Raw genomic sequence first — 21,237 nt, 5'->3', positions numbered from 1 at the left:
ATTCGACGTCAGATATCACCACATTTGGGACATAGAATGGACGTTTTCGACGTCAAAGATGACCACATTTTGCACGTAGAGGTGACGTCAGACATTACCACATTTTAGACATAGAGTGTCCGTCTGTCTTTAAGGATGGTTCCTAAAGTGAATTTATGAATTAGTTTCCCATCTGAGCGGTAAACATGCCTATAAGGACATTTTTTTCCTCTCTAGTTGGTAATATTAAGGGATAACTTAACTAAATCCTGACTCCAGAAGCATTAGAAATTCTATGAAAGTTATTGACGAAATAGTGATTATGCAAATGTGCTTGAGATTAATGGCTAGAATTACTTAGATTATGATGAAAAGGAAGATATGCAAGATTGAAATTAATCATTAAAAGAATGAAGATTTATTTGATTAATCACACGGTCAGGGCCAAGATTATCAACACTGATTAATACAACGAAGAGGAGGATAATACAGACGGGCCAGTGATTAATACTACGACTTTGCTAAGGCTAACAGCATCTGCCAAGAAATGTTAATATCCCTGGTACAATGAACACTGATAGTCGGAGGCTTATTGTGGCCTTTCAGGACTACAAATCTAGAATATTTCTCATACACTAAACACTGAGTTTCTGAGGGTTCTTTTAGCCTACAGGCCTACAAATCTAAAATATTCTTCATACATTAAACAATGAATTTCTAAGGTCTTTTTACCCTTCTTTTCTACAAATCTACAATATTCATCGTATGAATAAGCGATTCCAAACTACTTCCTTTCACCCTAAAGATTCCAAGATATATATATATATATATATATATATATATATATATATATATATATATATATATATATATATATATATATATATATATATATATATAAAACGTCCCCTGCGTTTGTCATGGATTTGTTAGCATTTGATAAATTGGCATAATTAATCTCTGACCTTAGAAAAAATATTAAGGGGCGTTTAAAATGCGTCGTAAATCAATTTTCATCGCATTTAAGAAGCGGTGAAAATTCTTCCTCCTCTTCTTCCTCTTCTTCTTCTCCACGACCTCAATCACAGTGGAGTGAGTACATACCCTCGAGCCCTTCGAATGTGATTGCAAATAACGCGTTGATGTTCGTATTGCCGGCGTTTAAAGTTCGATTGTCGTGTAGTATGAACCACCTAGTGCTTCAGTGTAGCATGAACCACATAATGTTTCAGTGTAGCATGAACCACCTAGTGCTTCAGTGTAGCATGAACCACCTAGTGCTTCAGTGTAGGGTCACCCACCTAGTGCTTCAATGTAGCATGAACCACCTAGTGCTTCAGTGTAGCATGAACCACCTAGTGCTTCAGTGTAGCATGAACCACCTAGTGCTTCAGTGTAGGGTCACCCACCTAGTGCTTCAATGTAGCATGAACCACCTAGTGCTTCAGTGTAGCATGAACCACCTAGTGCTTCCGTGTAGGGTCACCCACCTAGTGCTTCCGTGTGAGGTTAAAGCTGCTGTGGCATGTTGGCCAGGCAGGAAGAGGGAGGAAGAAGGATGGAGGAGGAAGTAGGATGGAGGAGGAAGTAGGAGGGAGGTCTGGGAATGGGGTTTCTGTGGGCATGGATCTGGGATTGGTGGTCCTGGGGCACGGGTTCTGGTAATGGGGCTTCTGGGGGCATGGATTTGGGATTGGTACCCCAATGGGGACATGGATATGGGATTGGTACCACTGTGGGTACGGGCGTGCGATTCGGTCTTCTATTTCCACCAGTTAACAGGAACAGTATATGACCCCAAAGTGGCCGTGCCCACAGCTCCCCCCTTTCCTCCTCCTCCGCTGGGCCTCCCTGTATGCTGTCACCTCGCCACATACCACAGTTTACCGGGACGCTGGGAGTGAAGTCCTCCTTAATTGGGACAATCATTTCTTTTTCCTCCATTTCTGAGGGGCGGCCTCAGGCTACCCCAGGCTTCCACCTGGACCCCAGGCTATCCCAGGCTTCCACCTGGACCCCAGGCTACCCCAGGCGTCCACCTGGACCCCAGGCTATCCCAGGCTTCCACCTGGACCCCAGGCTACCCCCAGGCTTCCACCTGGACCCCAGGCTACCCCCAGGCGTCCACCTGGACCCCAGGCTACCCCCAGGCTTCCACCTGGACCCCAGGCTACCCCCAGGCTTCCACCTGGACCCCAGGCTACCCCCAGGCGTCCACCTGGACCCCAGGCTACCCCCAGGCTTCCACCTGGACCCCAGGCTACCCCCAGGCGTCCACCTGGACCCCAGGCTACCCCCAGGCTTCCACCTGGACCCCAGGCTACCCCCAGGCTTCCACCTGGACCCCAGGCTACCCCCAGGCGTCCACCTGGACCCCAGGCTACCCCCAGGCTTCCACCTGGACCCCAGGCTATCCCAGGCTTCCACCTGGACCCCAGGCTATCCCAGGCGTCCACCTGGACCCCAGGCTACCCCCAGGCTTCCACCTGGACCCCAGGCTATCCCAGGCTTCCACCTGGACCCCAGGCTACCCCAGGCGTCCACCTGGACCCCAGGCTATCCCAGTCTTCCACCTGGACCCCAGGCTACCCCCAAGCTTCCACCTGGACCCCAGGCTACCCCCAGGCTTCCACCTGGACCCTAGGCTATCCCAGGCTTCCACCTGGACCCCAGGCTACCCCCAGGCTTCCACCTGGACCCTAGGCTATCCCAGGCTTCCACCTGGACCCCAGGCTATCCCAGGCTGCCTGGCTTCCTCCTTATCTCCAAGAAAAACTGATCGACCCCAGTCAATTCGTCCCACCGACATCCCTCTATTTCTTACACCCACCCACCCACCCACACACACACACACACACACACCCACACACACACGCACACCCACACACCCACACACACACACACACACACACACGCACACCCACACACCCACACACACACACACACACACACGAAAAAATAAAGACAAGGGATGTGAGGATTACTACACTGATGACTTCGAACTAGAGAGAGAAAAAAAAGAAAGTTAGCCAAAAAATATACATAAAAATATTCGTAGACATTTCCAGACCAGCAACTCATATATGAGTAGGAAACCACACTCATGAACCAGTCACCTTCTGCATGAGGGGGGGAATATACCTCATATTCATCCATCCCCCAATCCATTTTATTTTTTTTTTACTCAACACACGTATGGGATTCACTGTCACTCCCAAGTGAGAGAAATCCGACCTCAAATCCACGAACGCACGAACGACACTCCGCTCAAGTCAGTGAGGGATTTCCGTAACCCCGTGTGAGGTAGATGGTAGAGCCATATTGGACCCGTGTGAGGTAGATGGTAGGGCCATATTGGACCCGTGTGAGGTAGATGGTAGAGCCATATTGGACCCGTGTGAGGTAGATGGTAGAGCCATATTGGACCCGTGTGAGGTAGATGGTAGAGCCATATTGGACCCGTGTGAGGTAGATGGTAGAGCCATATTGGACCCGTGTGAGGTAGATGGTAGAGCCATATTGGACCCGTGTGAGGTAGATGGTAGAGCCATATTGGACCCGTCTGAGGTAGATGGTAGAGCCAGGTAGTTGAATCGCATGGGAGGAGTAGGGAAGGCCTGTTGACCAGGGAGAGGCCTCTCTCTCTCTCTCTCTCTCTCTCTCTCTCTCTCTCTCTCTCTCTCTCTCCTCTGTTATCCAGAGCCTCTCCCTCCCTCGAGAGAAGACCTCCGTCACCCTTTCTCGAAGAGAGAGAGAGAGAGAGAGAGAGAGAGAGAGAGAGAGAGAGAGAGAGAGAGAGAGAGAGAGGCCCCTGCAGCTCTTGGGCACACATCGCGACACAGACCAGCGCTTCGTTTACGACAAGGAGAAACGTCCAGCTAGCAAGCCCGTGGCAGTGACAGCGACATAGGCTCAGAAGGAGTCACTGTTTCATACTGAAGGCACTGCATGTCACTGTTAAGGCACCGTGTGCTACAGTGAAGACACCGTATGCTACACTGAGGACACTATATATATGCCCTGTGTATCTTCAGTGAAGTAAATCTATGCTTCAGTGAAGGCACTGTAACCTGTAACCTAGGAATGGTATGTTACAGTGAAGGCAATGTATGTACGATAAAAGACACGGTATATGCACTGTTTATGCTTCAGTGAAGTATCATGTGTACTACTTCACCCAAGGCACTGTAAACTATAGAAGGAATAGTATGCCAGAGTGAAGACACTGTATACTGCAGTTTATACCATAGGAATCACTTCTTAAAACTTCAAACGAGTAATTCTCACACTCGTAATCAATGTTTGATCTAATCCTACTCATCAAAAAAAGGTAACATTGCATTCCATTGCTGCTCGGAGGAGGAGGAGAAGGAAGAGGAGGAGGAGGAGGGGGAGGAGGAGGAGGAGGAGGAGGAGGAGGGGAGGAGGAGGGGAGGAGGAGGGGGAGGAGGAGGAGGGGGAGGAGGAGGAGGAGAAGGAGGAGGGGGAGGAGGAGGAGGAGAAGGAGGAGGAGGAAGATGATGATGAGGAGGAGGAAGGGAGTTTGGGGATGGGTAGATATGACGTAGATTACCCTATCACATCACGCAGTACCACGACCTTAGAGAGAGAGAGAGAGAGAGAGAGAGAGAGAGAGAGAGAGAGAGAGAGAGAGAGAGAGAGAGAGAGAGAGGCATTTTACCCTCGCCCTCGGGAGTACCCTGAAGGATTCTGCCAAGTCCTCAAAGAGGGAGGACTAGGAACTCTCTCCCTCCTGGCGAAGGATGTCATCGAAGACACGAGAACAGATACGTAATGTCGTATATCTATCGTAAACGGGTGAATACGCGAGGTTCAGTGAACACATCAACAGCCGGGACTTCAGTTTCCTCCGACCGTATTTTCGTCTCAAGAATACAGAGGCAATTAGTGACTGATTGATAATCTTCTCTCTCTTTTTTATACACAGTTGCCTCTCCCGCCTGAGCGAGCCAGCGTCTGGAACAGGGGAAATAATGGCTTCATGTTTCCTTTCTCTCTCTCTCTCTCTCTCTCTCTCTCTCTCTCTCTCTCTCTCTCTCTCTCTCTCTCTCTCTCTTTCTCAGCAAGTGGGCCCATCACAGCACCCACCAGCTGAGGGTCTGGGAAGTGGTCCTTTCGTCTGAAGGAAGCGACGGGAGACCCGAGGACGAAGAACCACACATCTCCGGATGACAGAGGGGGACATAGAGGGGAAGTCCTTGAGAGGATAGATACGAGGGATAGATAAGAGGGATAGATAAGAGTCTCTGGCGACGTGGAGGGAAGGAATAACATTCTTTCTTTCTCTTTTCCTCGAAGACGTGACCGCGAAATGATCTTCTACGTTCAGGGTTCAGGGAAAATCGTCTTTGGATTTACTTTTGGCCATCAGGTTCTGGGTTATAGAGGAAGAGAGAGGGATCTTAACATTCCGGACTATGGAAAAAGAGAAGGTGGCTTCCAATTCCGGATTAAAGAAGGAGAGATGGGCTTTCAAATTCCGGATTAAAGAAGGAGAGATGGGCCTTCAAATTCCGGATTAAAGAAGAGAAAGGGCTTCAAATTCCGGATTAAAGAAGACGAGAAAGGGCTTCAAATTCCGGATGAAAGAAGAAGAGATGGGGCTTCAAATTCCGGATGAAAGAAGAAGAGATGGGGCTTCAAATTCCGGATTATAGAGGAAGAGATTGGCCTTCAAATTCCGGATTAAAGAAGATGAGAAGGGAATATATGAATAAAGGTTTTGTGAAGGAAGGTATGTACCCAGTGATGTGGGAAAAGGGATTGGGGGAAGAATTATACTGGATTTCCCGGAGAAGCTCCTGTGTACGAAAAGGGGGTAAAAGACTAGCTCTTGCGTTTGGCCAGGTGGATAGAAAGCAGTTGGCGGTGGAAGGAAGAAAGGACCCAGGTGGAGCCTACGTGTATATTTGGGAGGGAGGGTGGGTGGTCACTGCTGCTAAAGAGAATGGAAGGCGGTATCATGCAACTGTGTCTTAACAGGGATACGTCTCTTGTGTGTGGGAGAGAGGGATACGTCTCTTGTGTGTGTGTGTGTGTGTGTGTGTGGGAGAGAGAGAGAGAGAGAGAGAGAGAGAGAGAGAGAGAGAGAGAGAGAGAGAGAGAGAGAGAGAGAGAGAGAGAGAGAGAGGCTTCCTCGACACTGACACACACACACACACACACACACACACACACACACACACACAGAGGAGCGAGTACTCTATTCAAACACAAGTGAGACGAAAGGAAACTATTCAAAAGCTCCGTTCCCTTAACCATCGTTCGCGCATTACTCCATAAGTCTACGGACTTATCCAGAATGATTCAACCACCTCGGCCCCATCGGACGACGAAGAAGATCTCCTAACTAAAAAACTTTCATCACCTGACATTCTATTTTTCTTTCTCTTTCCAAATGAATGAAAACAGAGAGAGAGAGAGAGAGAGAGAGAGAGAGAGAGAGAGAGAGAGAGAGAGAGAGAGAGAGAGAGAACCGCTTGGGGAAATTATTCTAATTCTAGTCCCCTGACGATGCTCCAAGTTCATTACCTTAAACATCTTTAACCGGCGTCTGTCTGTGAGCAGAGAGAGAGAGAGAGAGAGAGAGAGAGAGAGAGAGAGAGAGAGAGAGAGAGAGAGAGAGACTCATACATTCATTAAATCTCAAATGTAACAATATGCCTTAGACTTTCCTCTCCCAACCCACTCAATTGTAATCATCTCCCTTGAGCGGCCACACGCGCATCTATACTTCGAACAAGCCTTCAACTTCGGCCAGCATTCTTGCAGTGCCTTACAGTGAGTATCGAACCTGTAAATCTACCCAGGGTAATTCTATTGGATCACATGTTACCTACCCTTCACACTTAGGAGGAGGAGGAGGAGGAGAGATAGACTACAAATGATAGGTGGGGGGCGACGAAGCAGACGAGTATATTGCACGAGTCTTTCGTGAAGACGTAAACAGTGAGGGAAGATGATGGTGATGAGGGAAAAATACATGACTTGGGGGAAGGTTGCAATAGGAGGCTTAAGACCAAGCGTCGTGGAAAAAAAAGGAAAAGAAAATGTAAGAGAGTTGAAGAACACTTAACGCAATGTTGAACGATTGTTGGAGATGTGTTGCGGGAATGATGAAGAGAAACGGAGGAATGTTGGAGAAGACTTGCAGATGTGTTAGTCTGTTAGATATGGGTTCAAGGAGGGGTTATGTTGAAGTGATGGAGGAGAGTTGCAGGTGGAGAGAGATGTTAGAAAAAGGGACTATTGTTGGAAATGCATTGTTGTTAGACGGATAGAAGGACTGTTGGAGAGGTGTTGAAGGAATAAATCATCCACATCCTGAAAATACGTTGAGCATTTTCTTTTTTTTTTTGCGTAACTGTTTGAGTGTTGAAAATGTATGCAAATCCCTCAGAATTGCCAGGGAAAAATGTTGCTCCGGGTTGTACTTGTGTTGCTGGAGTGATAGGAGGGCGCGCTCAGTGAGGAGGAGGAGGAGGGGTGTGTGGTGGCATGTGTGTTGCACGGGGCACCGAGTGTTACAACAGTGTGGGGTCGGTGGTGAGGACGACCGAGTGGGGTACGTGGATTGGCGGTGGTAAACCCTATCCGTTGACTTAGTTCCTGGACGATCCTCTTTTCTTTTTTCTTTTTTTGGACCGAAGACCAGAAGACTAGTTGGGGGAAGTTGATGATATGCCCAAGGAGAGAGAGAGAGAGAGAGAGAGAGAGAGAGAGAGAGAGAGAGAGAGAGAGAGAGAGAGAGAGTATATGGACGTTGCCCAAAGACTATGCGAGGCACTTCGTACACACATCGAACTCACGTCGAACTCGCGACGAGATAAACTGGAGACGAGTGAGACCGGAACGCTTGGGGATGAGGGGGGACGTCTTCGAGGAATGGGATGGGGATTACTTGTGGTGGCTTAATGACTACGTGCTCTTTCCCCTTACCTCTTCCACTAACTTTCTCTTCTTTCCCCACTTCCTCTCTCTCTCTCTCGTCTTCGTGGACGCAGTGTCCTGTATTTCGCCAGCTTTTTGACTTCGTTACGGACCTATAGTGAAATCAAGGTGTTGTTCGTAGGTATGTGTGTGTGTGTGTGTGTGTGTGTGTGTGTGTGTGTGTGTTTTTCCTCCTCTCGAGCTCTCTCGAAGTCCATGAGGGCAAATCACCTTTCGCCATTCAGCTCTCTCTCTCTCTCTCTCTCTCTCTCTCTCTCTCCCTAAACAAGCCTCTTCCCCCTCAAAGCTCAACTACTTACTATCACCACCACCTTCTTCACCCTCCTCCTCTTGCCCCCTTCATCATTTCCTCGTAACCTAAACCCCTTTTGTGTATCATCCAGGAAGTTTCTGGCGGTGGGCAGAGCCCCACATGACTAGTATAATCCTCTTAAGATATTAACTCAAAATCGTCCTTGAGTAAATTTGCTCAAGTCTTAAAACCTGTAAAAATAAAAAGAAAAAAAAATATATATCACAGAATGAAACGTGTGCTTTAAAAGCAACTTTTCGAGATGATAAACCCTTGAGTGAAGTGTTGGATTTTGTATCTGTCTGTCTGTCTGTCTCTCTCTCTCTCTCTCTCTCTCTCTCTCTCTCTCTCTCTCTCTCTCTCTCTCTCCCTCTATCTATCTATCTATCTATCTCTCTCTCTCTCTCTCTTTATCTATCTATCTAAAAGTGGCACACACAGATTTCAAAGAGCATTCGTAAATACGACCACAGAAAATTGAGAATCCTCATACTTCCTCGGTCATACATATAACAGATGAAAGATAAGAAGACAGGAGGAAAAGATGGCAGGAAGGAAAAGAGAAATTAGAAGTTTCTCGGGAGTTTGTACACACTCGGTTCTTAAAGATGGAATGGTTATAGCAAGAGGAAAGAGAGGAAAGGTTATAGGAAGAGGAAAGAGAGGAAAGGTGGAATGGTAATAGGAAGAGGAAAGGTGGAATGGTTATAGGAAGAGGAAAGGTGGAATGGCTATAGGAAGAGGAAAGGTGGAATGGCTATAGGAAGAGGAAAGGTGGAATGGCTATAGGAAGAGGAAAGGTGGAATGGTTATAGGAGGAGGGAAAGACAAGAGCCACGAGAGGATCCACCAGTCATCCTCGTGTGTCAGGTCACACACAAGAAAACTATAGGAAGCAGCAGCAGTAGCAGCCAGAAACATGGAGACGACTCAATTGTGTTCGTGAGGGCGAAAAGAATACCCGTAGAACAGAAGGACAGAGGCAACACCGTGTTGGATTGAGGTGATATCCTATCAGGGAAAACTGATCAGAAGATGAATTTTCACCTCCATAAGGAGAACCTCGACGTAATGTGACTTATCTGTAAGGGAAAATAGGAAAGATCCTGCTGTCTCCATTACTGAAAATGGAGGATAAGATATGGACGCTGTGTATGACAGGAACAAGATACGAGAAGACGAAAAAATATAAACGAGGAACTTAATGGTATATATATATATATATATATATATATATATATATATATATATATATATATATATATATATATATACATATATATATATATATATATATATATATATATATATATATATATATATATATATATATATATATATACATTATCCCTAGGGTTAGGGGAGAAAGAATTCTTCCCACGTATTCCCTGTGTGTCGTAGAAGGCGACTAAAAGGGGAGGGAGCGGGGGCTGGAAATCCTCCCCTCCCGTTTATAATTTTCCAAAAGAAGGAACGGAGAAGGGGGCCAAGTGAGGATATACCCTCTAAGGCTCACTCCTCTGTTCTTAACGCTACCTTGCAAACGCTGGATAAAGGGAATATGTATAAGTATATATATATATATATATATATATATATATATATATATATATATATATATATATATATATAAACCGAAACGAAAGGGAAAGAAACGTGATCAAAATATCACTGTGGAAGGAGAGTGTGGGAGGCAAACTCGTGTTTGTTTCTTCGTGTGTGTCAGATGGGAACCACCTGGTCACAGACCAACCAGGTCACAGACCAACCAGGTCACAGACCAAGCCACACACCAAAGCGTAGGAGACCCCGGGTCACAGGCCAAGCCTCTAACAAAGGAGTAACAACCTCTGGGTCAAAGGCCAAAACCACAAACGAAGCGGTAAGAACCTTCCCTATTGTCGTGGGATATTAATCCCAGGAGCAACTCATTGCTATTTCCTCTCACAGGTCACTCTATCCTGGGATGAAATGGTTGAGCCAACATGTAATAGAGAGAGAGAGAGAGAGAGAGAGAGAGAGAGAGAGATACATCTATCTATCTATCTATATATATATATATATATATATATATATATATATATATATATATATATATATATATATTTATATATACGTATATATATATATATATATATATATATATATATATATATATATATATATATATACGTATATATATTACACTTCCTTTCAACAGTGTCTTTAGAAATGTGAGGGAAGAACAAGACGAATACCTCAACCTTTTACGAGAAATTCCCATTGTTCTCTCTACGTAACGGGGACAGAATTGCCCTAGCACTGACCCGGGCCCATATACCACCAGCATTTTATTCAAGACTCCTTTTAAAAGAATATAATAAATATTCTCCCCTCGCACAATAGAAATGTTTTCATCTCAGCCTTTGGAAGAAATTTCCCCACCACGATTTATTCATCGCGCCATTTTATTTGTAGAATAGTTCCTGTAGAGTATTAAATCATATGTAGAGGGATCTAATTCTCTTCGTTGGCTTTGCTCATCAACCAACCCCTCGTCCCTTTGATTCAGGTGTCTGTTATTGAGAATTATTCAGTTGACAAGACTTAGGGAAAGACTTAGGAAGGACCTGGGAAAGACTTAGGAGGGACCTGGGAAAGACTTAGGAAGGACCTGGGAAAGACTTAGGAGGGACCTGGGAAAGACTTAGGGAGGACCTGGGAAAGACTTAGGAAGGACCTGGGAAAGACTTAGGAAGGACCTGGGAAAGACTTAGGAAGGACCTGGGGAAGACTTAGGAAGGACCTGGGAAAGACTTAGGAGGGACCTGGGAAAGACTTAGGAGGGACCTGGGAAAGACTTTGGAAGGACCTGCGAAAGACTTTAGGAATGACCTGGGAAAGACTTAGGGAGGATCTATGGACGACCTGGGTAGACACTGTTGAGGACCTGACCTGGGAAAGACCTTGGGGATGAACTGTTGTGTGTATGTTGGGAGGACCAGGGGAAGACCTGGGGAAGACCTGGGGGATAACTAGGGAAAGACCTTGGGAAAAGGACCTTGAGAAGACCTGGGGAAGACCCCCATAAGGAACTGGGGAAGATTTGAAGTGAACCTGGTGTAGTTTAGAGGAGGACCTGGAGAAGACCTGGGGAAGACCTCGAGAGGATCTTGGGAAGATTTGGGGAAGACCTTTGGGAAGACCTCAGGAGGATCTGGGGAAGACCTGGGGAAGACCTCAAGAGGAACTGGGGAAGACCTGGGGAAGACCTCAAGAGGAACTGGGGAAGACCTTTGGGAAGACCTCAAGAGGATCTGGGGAAGACCTGGGGAAGACCTCAAGAGGAACTGGGGAAGACCTGGGGAAGACCTCAAGAGGAACTGGGGAAGACCTGGGGAAGACCTCAAGAGGATCTGGGGAAGACCTGGTGAAGACATTTGGGAAGACCTCAAGAGGATCTGGGGAAGACCTGGGGAAGACCTCAAGAGGATCTGGGGAAGACCTGGGGAAGACCTCAAGAGGATCTGGGGAAGACCTGGGGAAGACCTCAAGAGGATCTGGGGAAGACCTGGGGAAGACCTCAAGAGGATCTGGGGAAGACCTGGGGAAGACCTCAAGAGGATCTGGGGAAGACCTGGGGAAGACCTCAAGAGGATCTGGGGAAGACCTGGCGAAGACCTCAAGAGGATCTGGGGAAGACCTGGGGAAGACCTCAAGAGAATCTGGGGAAGACATTTGGGAAGACCTCAAGAGGATCTGGGGAAGACCTTTGGGAAGACCTCAAGAGGATCTGGGGAAGACCTTTGGGAAGACCTCAAGAGGATCTGGGGAAGACCTTTGGGAAGACCTCAAGAGGATCTGGGGAAGACCTTTGGGAAGACCTCAAGAGGAACTGGGGAAGACCTGGGGAAGACCTCAAGAGGATCTGGGGAAGACCTGGGGAAGACCTCAAGAGGATCTGGGGAAGACCTTTGGGAAGACCTCACGAGGATCTGGGGAAGACCTTTGGGAAGACCTCAAGAGGATCTGGGGAAGACCTTTGGGAAGACCTCAAGAGGAACTGGGGAAGACCTGGGGAAGACCTCAAGAGGATCTGGGGAAGACCTTTGGGAAGACCTCAAGAGGATCTGGGGAAGACCTTTGGGAAGACCTCAAGAGGATCTGGGGAAGACCTGGGGAAGACCTCAAGAGGATCTGGGGAAGACCTGGGGAAGACCTCAAGAGGATCTGGGGAAGACCTTTGGGAAGACCTCAAGAGGACCTGGGGAAGACCTGGCGAAGACCTCAAGAGGATCTGGGGAAGACCTTTGGGAAGACCTCAAGAGGATCTGGGGAAGACCTGGGGAAGACCTTTGGGAAGACCTCAAGAGGATCTGGGGAAGACCTGGGGAAGACCTCAAGAGGATCTGGGGAAGACCTGGGGAAGACCTCAAGAGGATCTGGGGAAGATTTGAAGTGAACTTAGGAAGGTTTTGAGGAGGACTTGAGGAACGACCGATCTGAAAGTACTTCATCATGTATCACTTCGTCACTCTTTCACACCTCTCATACCACCTGGAGGAGGACCACCCCATCCTCCCTACCCCAAAAATAATAGGTATAGGGACCTTAAATTAAGGGTAAAGTCTCGAAATCATAGGTATAAAGGCCTTCATTTTAGGGTAAAGTCTCGAAATCATAGGTATAAAGGCCTTCATTTTAGGGTAAAGCTTCGAAAGGTATAGGGACCTTAGATTTAAGGTAAAATCTCGAAATCATAGGTACAGGGACCTTAGATTTAGGGTAAAGTCTCGATATCATAGGTATAGGGACCTTAAATTTAAGGCAAAGTCTCGAAAGGTTGAGGAGGAGGAGGAGGAGGAAGCGGCGGAGGAGGAGCTGACTGTGGTCAGGGTCCACCACGTCTTGGAGGGACGTGGGGGTGGTGTTGGAAGTCCGGCTAAGGCAGCTCCATACTCTCTCTCTCTCTCTCTCTCTCTCTCTCTCTCTCTCTCTCTCTCTCTCTCTCTCTCTCTCTCTCTCTAAGTAATCGGATCAGTGGCACCACAGGGAGGGTGTGTGTGTGTGTGTGTGTGGCTGGGGCTGGGTAGAGAAGAGGGGGAAGGAAAACTGCTTGATTACTTGATAGCTCCATCTCTCCTCACGGGTCGCGACAAACAACTCAAGGTTCCTGAACGAGAATTGTCTTTTGTTTCTTTTTCATCAGTTTACGGAGGTTTCCTGCCTCTCGCTAAAGGGGATCGGAATCTTCAAGAATAAGACGAAGGATCTGAAACCTTGATTTATGATGTTTCTTGTCTGGATGTTTTCGTTCTTATGTCTGTGGTCACGTATATGGTCACCACACCACACATACCCTTGCTGTGGTCAGACACCTGCACACACCCCACATACCCTTGCTGTGGTCAGACACCTGGACACACCCCACATACCCTTCCTGTGGTCAGACACCTGGACACACCCCACATACCCTTCCTGTGGTCAGACACCTGGACACACTCCACATACCCTTCCTGTGGTCAGACACCTGGACACACCCCACATACCCTTCCTGTGGTCAGACACCTGGACACACCCCACATACCCTTCCTGTGGTCAGACACCTGGACACACCCCACATACCCTTCATGTGGTCACACACCTGGACACACCCAACACATCCTTGCTGTAGTCAGACACCTGGACACACCCAACACACCCTTCCTGTGGTCACACACCTGGACACACCCCACATACCCTTCATGTGGTCAGACACCTGGACACACCCAACACACTCTCCCTGTGGTCACACACCTGGACACACCCAACACACCCTTGCTGTGGTCAGACACCTGGACACACACCACACACCCTTCCTGTGGTCACACACCTGGACACATCCCACACACCCTTCCTGTGATCACACACCTGACAAGCGTTTTTTGACCCTCATCTGAAAATTCTCTTGTCAGGACAACGATCAAAAGACGCAAACTCCTTACTCAAGGTAGGTCGTCAGCAACCAAAGAACAACACAATTCCCATAACACAGAATGATAACTCTTGTAAATATATATATATATATATATATATATATATATATATATATATATATATATATATATATATATATATATATTATATATATATATATATATAAATATATATATATATATATATAATATATATATATATATATATATATATATATATATATATATATATATATATATATATATATACACGTACGTTTTTGCCCTAGGTGTTCGTCATTTATCATGTCCCTTCTCCTCCTCGTCTATAGATCATTCGTCTCTTTTTCCTTCCGTCCACATTCCTTTATCCATTTTTTTGCCTCTCCATTAAAGCTTATGTGTGCAAGTATGTGTGTGTGTGTGTGTGTGTGTGTGTGTGTGTGTGTGTGTGTGTGTGTGTGTGTCTGAACGTCCGTGTTGATATAAGCCTATGAAAACAAAGGGGGAAAATCGCTTTATGAGGAAAACATCAGCAACTTTGGGGAAAGGGGGTCGAAAACTACAGACTTGAGGTAAACACTTTACCGCAAAGTCTTGGTGGCGTATAAACTCCCAGCGCACGACAAACAGCCCCGGCGAGACACGTACAAAGAGCGGACGATCAATTCAGACAGCGAGTAAAAATGGTCGCGCATTTTCGTCCCTGGTTCTTTGGGGAGAACCGTGCGACGACCCCTACCTCCCCCCTACCCTTTTGAGGAAGATGGTACGACCCCTTCAACTTCGAAGGTACCTGATGACCCTTGAGCCTTTGACCTGTTCATAAAAAAGGAGGGGGGGTGGTTAAGGCCTACCCGTTGTGTACAAGGGTCGTACCGTCGTGTACAAGGGTCGTACCGTCGTGTACAAGGGTCGTACCGTCGTGTTAGTCTCTCCCCGTCGTGTTCAAGGGTCGTACCGTCGTGTTAAGTTTCTCCCCGTCGTGTTGAAGGGTCGTACCGTCGTGTTAATCTAACTCCGTCGTGTTCAAGGGTCGTACCGTCGTGTTTAGTCTCGACCCGTCGTGTTCAAGGGTCGTACCGTCGTGTTAGTCTCGCCACGTCGTGTTCAAGGGTCGTACCGTCGTGTTAAGTCTCTCCCCGTCGTGTTGAAGGGTCGTACCGTCGTGTTAATCTAACTCCGTCGTGTTCAAGGGTCGTACCGTCGTGTTTAGTCTCGACCCGTCGTGTTCAAGGGTCGTACCGTCTTGCTAGTCTCGCCACGTCGTGTTCAAGGGTCGTACCGTCGTGTTTAGTCTCGCCCCGTCGTGTTCAAGGGTCGTACCGTCGTGTTTAGCCTCGTAACCCTTCGCGTACAAGGGTCGTACCGTCGCGCTCGCGTCGTCCCTACGATGTTTTGAAGGGTCGTACCGTCCGCCTTTCAAAGGGTCGCGACGAGAGAGAGAGAGAGAGAGAGAGAGAGAGAGAGAGAGAGAGAGAATGGGTGGTTGGTGAGATAGTTCTTTTGCATTAGTTTACCCGCGCGTCCAAATACACATCACACTCTGGCCTCCTCGACTGCTCTAACACAAGAATTGTGTCGCCATTTCCCCCCTTATAGCCTGTAGCGGTTTTAAAACACCCTCTCTCCCACCACAGCCCGACCTAAAAACTCGCGAGGCAAATTACTTTCAAAAGTTGTGTGTTTAGGGGGGGGGAAAAAGTTACCCCAGCTCTCAAGAGAAACCTACATTTTAAAAGAGAAAAAGAAAGATAAAAAAAGAAGCAAACTTGGCTTGGGCAGGAGGGAGAGGAAGCGTTTCTTAAATATTTTTTTCTCAAAGTTCGATACAGTTTGTGATCTCGCTGTCTTGTGATCAGGTACCGTTTTCTTTTCCTACGTTTTCCTTAAGAAAAGAAAATTGATCTATTTTTTCTTTCTTGTGTAACTCACGGGTTTTATTTTTAGTCTTAACTATACCACGGTTACAGAAACAAGAGCTATACTTTCTTCTTTTTTTTCCCCCCTAGGAAAGTATGTCTTAAAAGAAGTATGTCTTAAAAGAAGTATGTCTTAAAAGAGGTATGTCTTAAAAGAAGTATGTCTTAAAAGAAGTATGTCTTAAAAGAAATATGTCTTAAAAGAAGTATGTCTTAAAAGAAGTATGTCTTAAAAGAAGTATATCTCAAAAGAAGTATGTCTTAAAAGAAGTATGTCTTAAAAGAAGTATGTCTTAAAAGAAATATGTCTTAAAAGAAGTATGTCTTAAAAGAAGTATGTCTTAAAAGAAGTATATCTCAAAAGAAGTATGTCTTAAAAGAAGTATGTCTTAAAAGAAGTATGTCTTAAAAGAAGTATGTCTTAACAGAAGTATGTCTTAAAAGAAGTATATCTCAAAAGAAGTATGTCTTAACAGAAGTATGTCTTAAAAGAAATATGTCTTAAAAGAAGTATGTCTTAAAAGAAGTATGTCTTAAAAGAAGGATAAAACGATATGATCTTGTTCAAATGTAGTGGGAAAAATATAACTATTATTGACCCACCCCCCTCACCTCTGTGCTTCAGTAAGTGGATGCTGAACACTGAAATGAAAAGGAGACAGTAGTGAACTCTACTGAGAGCCAGATGCACGTATGGAGAGTTCCTCTCTCTCTCTCTCTCTCTCTCTCTCTCTCTCTCTCTCTCTCTCTCTCGTAGTCATATCTATAAACTCTCTCTCTCTCTCTCTCTCTCTCTCTCTCTCTCTCTCTCTCTCTCTCTCTCTCTCTCTCGTAGTCATATCTCTAAACTCTCTCTCTCTCTCTCTCTCTCTCTCTCTCTCTCTCTCTCTCGTAGTCATATCTCTAAACTAACTCTCTCTCTCTCTCTCTCTCTCTCTCTCTCTCTCTCTCTCTCGTAGTCATATCTCTAAACTCTCTCTCTCTCTCTCTCTCTCTCTCTCTCTCTCTCTTTCCTCTCTCGTAGTCATATCTCTAAACTCTCTCTCTCTCTCTCTCTCTCTCTCTCTCTCTCTCGTAGTTATATCTCTAAACTCTCTCTCTCTCTCTCTCGTAGTTATATCTCTAAACTCTCTCTCTCTCTCTCTCTCTCTCTCTCTCTCTCTCTCTCGTAGTTATATCTCTAAACTCTCTCTCTCTCTCTCTCTCTCTTATATCTCATCTCTCTCTCTCTCTTCCCATCACAACGTCAACGACATTCAAGCATGAATACCATGCATCATTCATGTCATAACCGCCAGGCATGGCTGGAAACACCATTTCACTCGGGAATAATAATATCGTCATCATCATCAAATCAACAACACCACGTTGGAGAGAAAGACCACAAAAAGACGTAACACCACGAGAGATGGTCTTATGAACAGAGGCCACCAAACAAAACCACCCTCCCCTCCCCCAGGTTTAAGAAGACCCAAATGTGTTTTTGGACTAGAGCAATAAACGTCTCTGAGGCATCAACAAGACGCAGTGAACTATTCTCTTTTGAATCACAAGATTCTTGAGAGAGAGAGAGAGAGAGAGAGAGAGAGAGAGAGAGAGAGAGAGAGAGAGAGAGAGAGAGAATGACAGATAGATAGATAGACAGACAGATATAGGTGGATAGAGATGGATAGATAGAAAGACAGAATGATAGATAGATAGATAGATAGATAGATAGACAGATAGCTAGATAGATAGATAGCTAGATAGACAGATAGCTAGATAGACAGATGAGAGATAGACAGATAGATAGGTAGATAGATAGATAGATAGATAGAGAGAGAGAGAGAGAGAGAGAGAGAGAGAGAGAGAGAGAGAGAGAGAGAGAGAGAGAGAGAGAGAGAGAGAGAGAGACTTTCAATGCATGATGGGGAAAAAAAAAGAGAGACAAAGGACGTAACACACTTACATATATTATTTTTCCTCCCATTCACATCAATCCCTCGAATATCCAAATACAACTGTCGGGATCTTCATCAGTCTTACACATGGGAGTCTGAACAGGCTTTTGAAAGCCCGTAGGTAGGTAGGTAGGTTGGTAGGTAGGTAGGTAGATAGATAGGAAGGTAGGTAGGTTGGTAGGTAGATAGATAGGAAGGTAGGTAGGTAGATAAGTAGATAGATAGGAAGGTAGGTAGGTAGGTAGGTAGGTAGGTAGGAAGGAAGATAGGTAGGTAGGTAGGTAGGTAGGTAGGAAGGAAGATAGGTAGGTAGGTAGGTAGGTAGGTAGGAAGGAAGATAGGTAGGTAGGTAGGTAGTAGGTATGTGGGTAGGTAGGTAGGTAGGTAGGTAGGTAGTAGGTAGGTAGGTAGGTAGGTAGGTAGGTAGGTAGGTAGTAAGTAGGTAGGTAGGTAGGTAGGTAGGTAGGCAGGCAGGTAGGTAGGTAGGTGGTGAGGAGGGTGGTAGAGTTTGTGGGGTTAGGGTGAGGTTCGGGTAAAGACTCGAGCCAGTTTCGTTTTAAGATTCGCCTTGTGTGCTGGAGGAGGGGAATGAGGAGGGGATGAGGCGAACCACCTCACACTCGGTCATTAAGTCACAATCTTTCTCCTCCTTAAGTGAGGAGAGGCGCTATCGCCTGGCCACAATGCTTCTATTTGTGGGCAAAAAAGTGGTATTCATTAAGGGATTTTGTGGGCAAAAAAAAGTGGTGTTCATTAAGGGATTTTCTTTTTCTTTCCTTTCTTTTTTTTGCAACTCGAAGTGAATTTTATATATATATATATATATATATATATATATATATATATATATATATATATATATATATATATCCATCCTAGCCTAGATGAGGTACCTACTTTTGATCCAGCCCCAGAGGGGAGGATGAACGGCTAGGCTGTCTGTGAGCCAACTTCCCGTAACCCATGACTTACGAACCCGGGCGAGCCCGTGCGTGGTTCGTGGCTAGCAAACGCCCCCCACTATATCAGGGAATTTCACGTTCATTAACGACCTATGAAAAGTGATCTCTGTCAATTTACTGTTTTACAAAGACATGATATACTCTGCAAATTGGTTCTAGTTATCATTAGAAAGAAAACCATAAAAAAAAAGAAAAACGAATTCCCATGCGACTGAGTTTGTGAAATTAACCACTGCTTGTTACACTGTCCGTTTTGCAAAAGTGTTTCTCTTTTTCTTTTCTTCTCTTCTGCTTCGAAGTTGTTCATTTACATTGCTGGCTTCACTGCCTGTGCCCACGTCCTGTATTTTGCACATTTGACTCATCTATTCTCTCCTCGTATGAACTGGGTTTCATGGAGCAAATCGGGCGCACATGATTCGCTGAATATATCAGTTCATGTACGACCAATTCACACTTGTATCGATTTTTTCTCTCTTTTTTTGTGGTCATGAGGAGAAAGTATAAGATTTTGGCTATAGGGAAGGTATGGTTTTGGTTATAGGGAGGGTATGGTTTTGGTTATAGGGAGGGTATGGTTTTGGTTATAGGGAAGGTATGGTTTTGGTTATAGGGAGGGTATGGTTTTTAGTTATAGGGAAGGGTTTTGGTTATAGGGAGGTGGGGGCATGGTTTTTGGTTATAGGGAGGGTATGGTTTTTGGTTATAGGGAGGGGGGTATGGTTTTGGTTATAGGGTGGGTATGGTTTTGGTTATAGGGAGGGTATGATTTTGGTTATAGGGAGGGTATGGTTTTGGTTATAGGGTGGGTATGGTTTTGGTTATAGGGAGGGTATGATTTTGGTTATAGGGAGGGTATGGTTTTTGGTTATAGGGAGGGTATGGTTTTGGTTATAGGGAAGGGTTTTGGTTATAGGGAGGTGGGGGCATGGTTTTTGGTTATAGGGAGGGTATGGTTTTTGGTTATAGGGAGGGGGGTATGGTTTTGGTTATAGGGTGGGTATGATTTTGGTTATAGGGAGGGTATGGTTTTGGTTATAGGGAGGGTATGGTTTTGGTTATAGGGAGGGTATGATTTTGGTTATAGGGTGGGTATGGTTTTGGTTATAGGGAGGGTATGGTTTTGGTTATAGGGAGGGTATGATTTTGGTTATAGGGAGGGTATGGCTTTTTGGTTATAGGGAGGGTATGGTTTTGGTTATAGGGTTTATATGACTTTGGTTATAGGCAACGCATTAATGTAGTCATAGGGAAGGTAATGATATATCAGGGCAAAGGTATGATTTGGTCAGAGGAAAAAGTACAATTACTGTCATAAGGAAGATATGACTGTGATAGGGAAGGTATGATTATTGTAATAGGGAAGGTATGATTACTACTATAGGGAAGGTATGATTGTTGCCATAGGGAAGATATGATTACTGCCAAAGGGAAGGTATGATTATTGTGATAGGGAAGGTATGGTTATTGCCATAGGGAAGGCATGATTATTGCCATAGGGAAGGTATGATTATTGTGATAGGGAAGCTATGATTATTGCGCTGGGAAGGTATGATTAATGTGATAGGGAAGGCTATGATTATTGCCATAGGGAAGGTATGATTACTGTGATAGGGAAGGTATGATTATTGCCATAGGGAAGGTATGACTATTGTCATAGGAAGGGTATGATTACTATGATAGGGAAGGTGTGATTATTGTGATACTGAAGGTATGATACTTGCCATAGGGAAGGTATGATTATTGCGATAGCGAAGGTATATGATGATATCACACCTCCACGCAAGCTACGACAGTCCTACTCATGCAGCTATACGTTCAGGTCTCCCACATTCGTGCCCATGACCCCCCCAAAACCCCCGCCACAGTTACGAATAATCTCAAAAGCATCACGAATCCTCAACTCGCACGAAAATAAAAAAAAATATTGCTCACGAACGCAGCAGAAGGCGGAGAGACCTTACCTTGTAACCGTCTCGGAAGCCCACGTCGCAGAAGGCGTGGTCGGCCGTGACGGGCGAGGTGCTGGGCGTGTCCGCGATGCCCCTGGAGGTGTTGCTCAGGACCGGCAGCAGCTGCAGGAGGTAGGAGGCCTGCTCGTTCGTCAGGTTGGGCAGGATGGACACCAGCTCCTCCCTGGTGACGTAGGCCTCCAGCTCTTCCATGCGCTGGAGTAACTCGCCGCTGCCTGCAGACATCATGTGGGAAGGGTGCGCTGGTCGGAGAGGCGCGCGCACC

General features: G+C 45.8%; 1 protein-coding gene across 1 annotated transcript in view; it reads right to left on the bottom strand.

The window, feature by feature from the left end:
* LOC139764606 (G-protein coupled receptor dmsr-1-like) overlaps window positions 1-21,237 on the bottom strand; it is a 186,958-nt gene that overhangs the window by 41,830 nt on the left and 123,891 nt on the right. Inside the window, exon 2 of the mRNA XM_071691450.1 lies at window positions 20,964-21,237. This exon is cut by the window's right edge and continues 2,037 nt beyond it. Coding sequence (XP_071547551.1) covers window positions 20,964-21,200 — 237 coding nt within the window. The 5' untranslated portion in view covers window positions 21,201-21,237. The remainder of the gene's footprint in view (window positions 1-20,963) is intronic.

This window comes from Panulirus ornatus, chromosome 50 (genome assembly GCF_036320965.1).
Source record: "Panulirus ornatus isolate Po-2019 chromosome 50, ASM3632096v1, whole genome shotgun sequence".
NCBI classification, from domain to species: Eukaryota; Metazoa; Arthropoda; class Malacostraca; order Decapoda; family Palinuridae; genus Panulirus; species Panulirus ornatus.
Note: the sequence above shows the minus strand (reverse complement) of the source record. Positions and strands in the feature narration are given on the sequence as shown.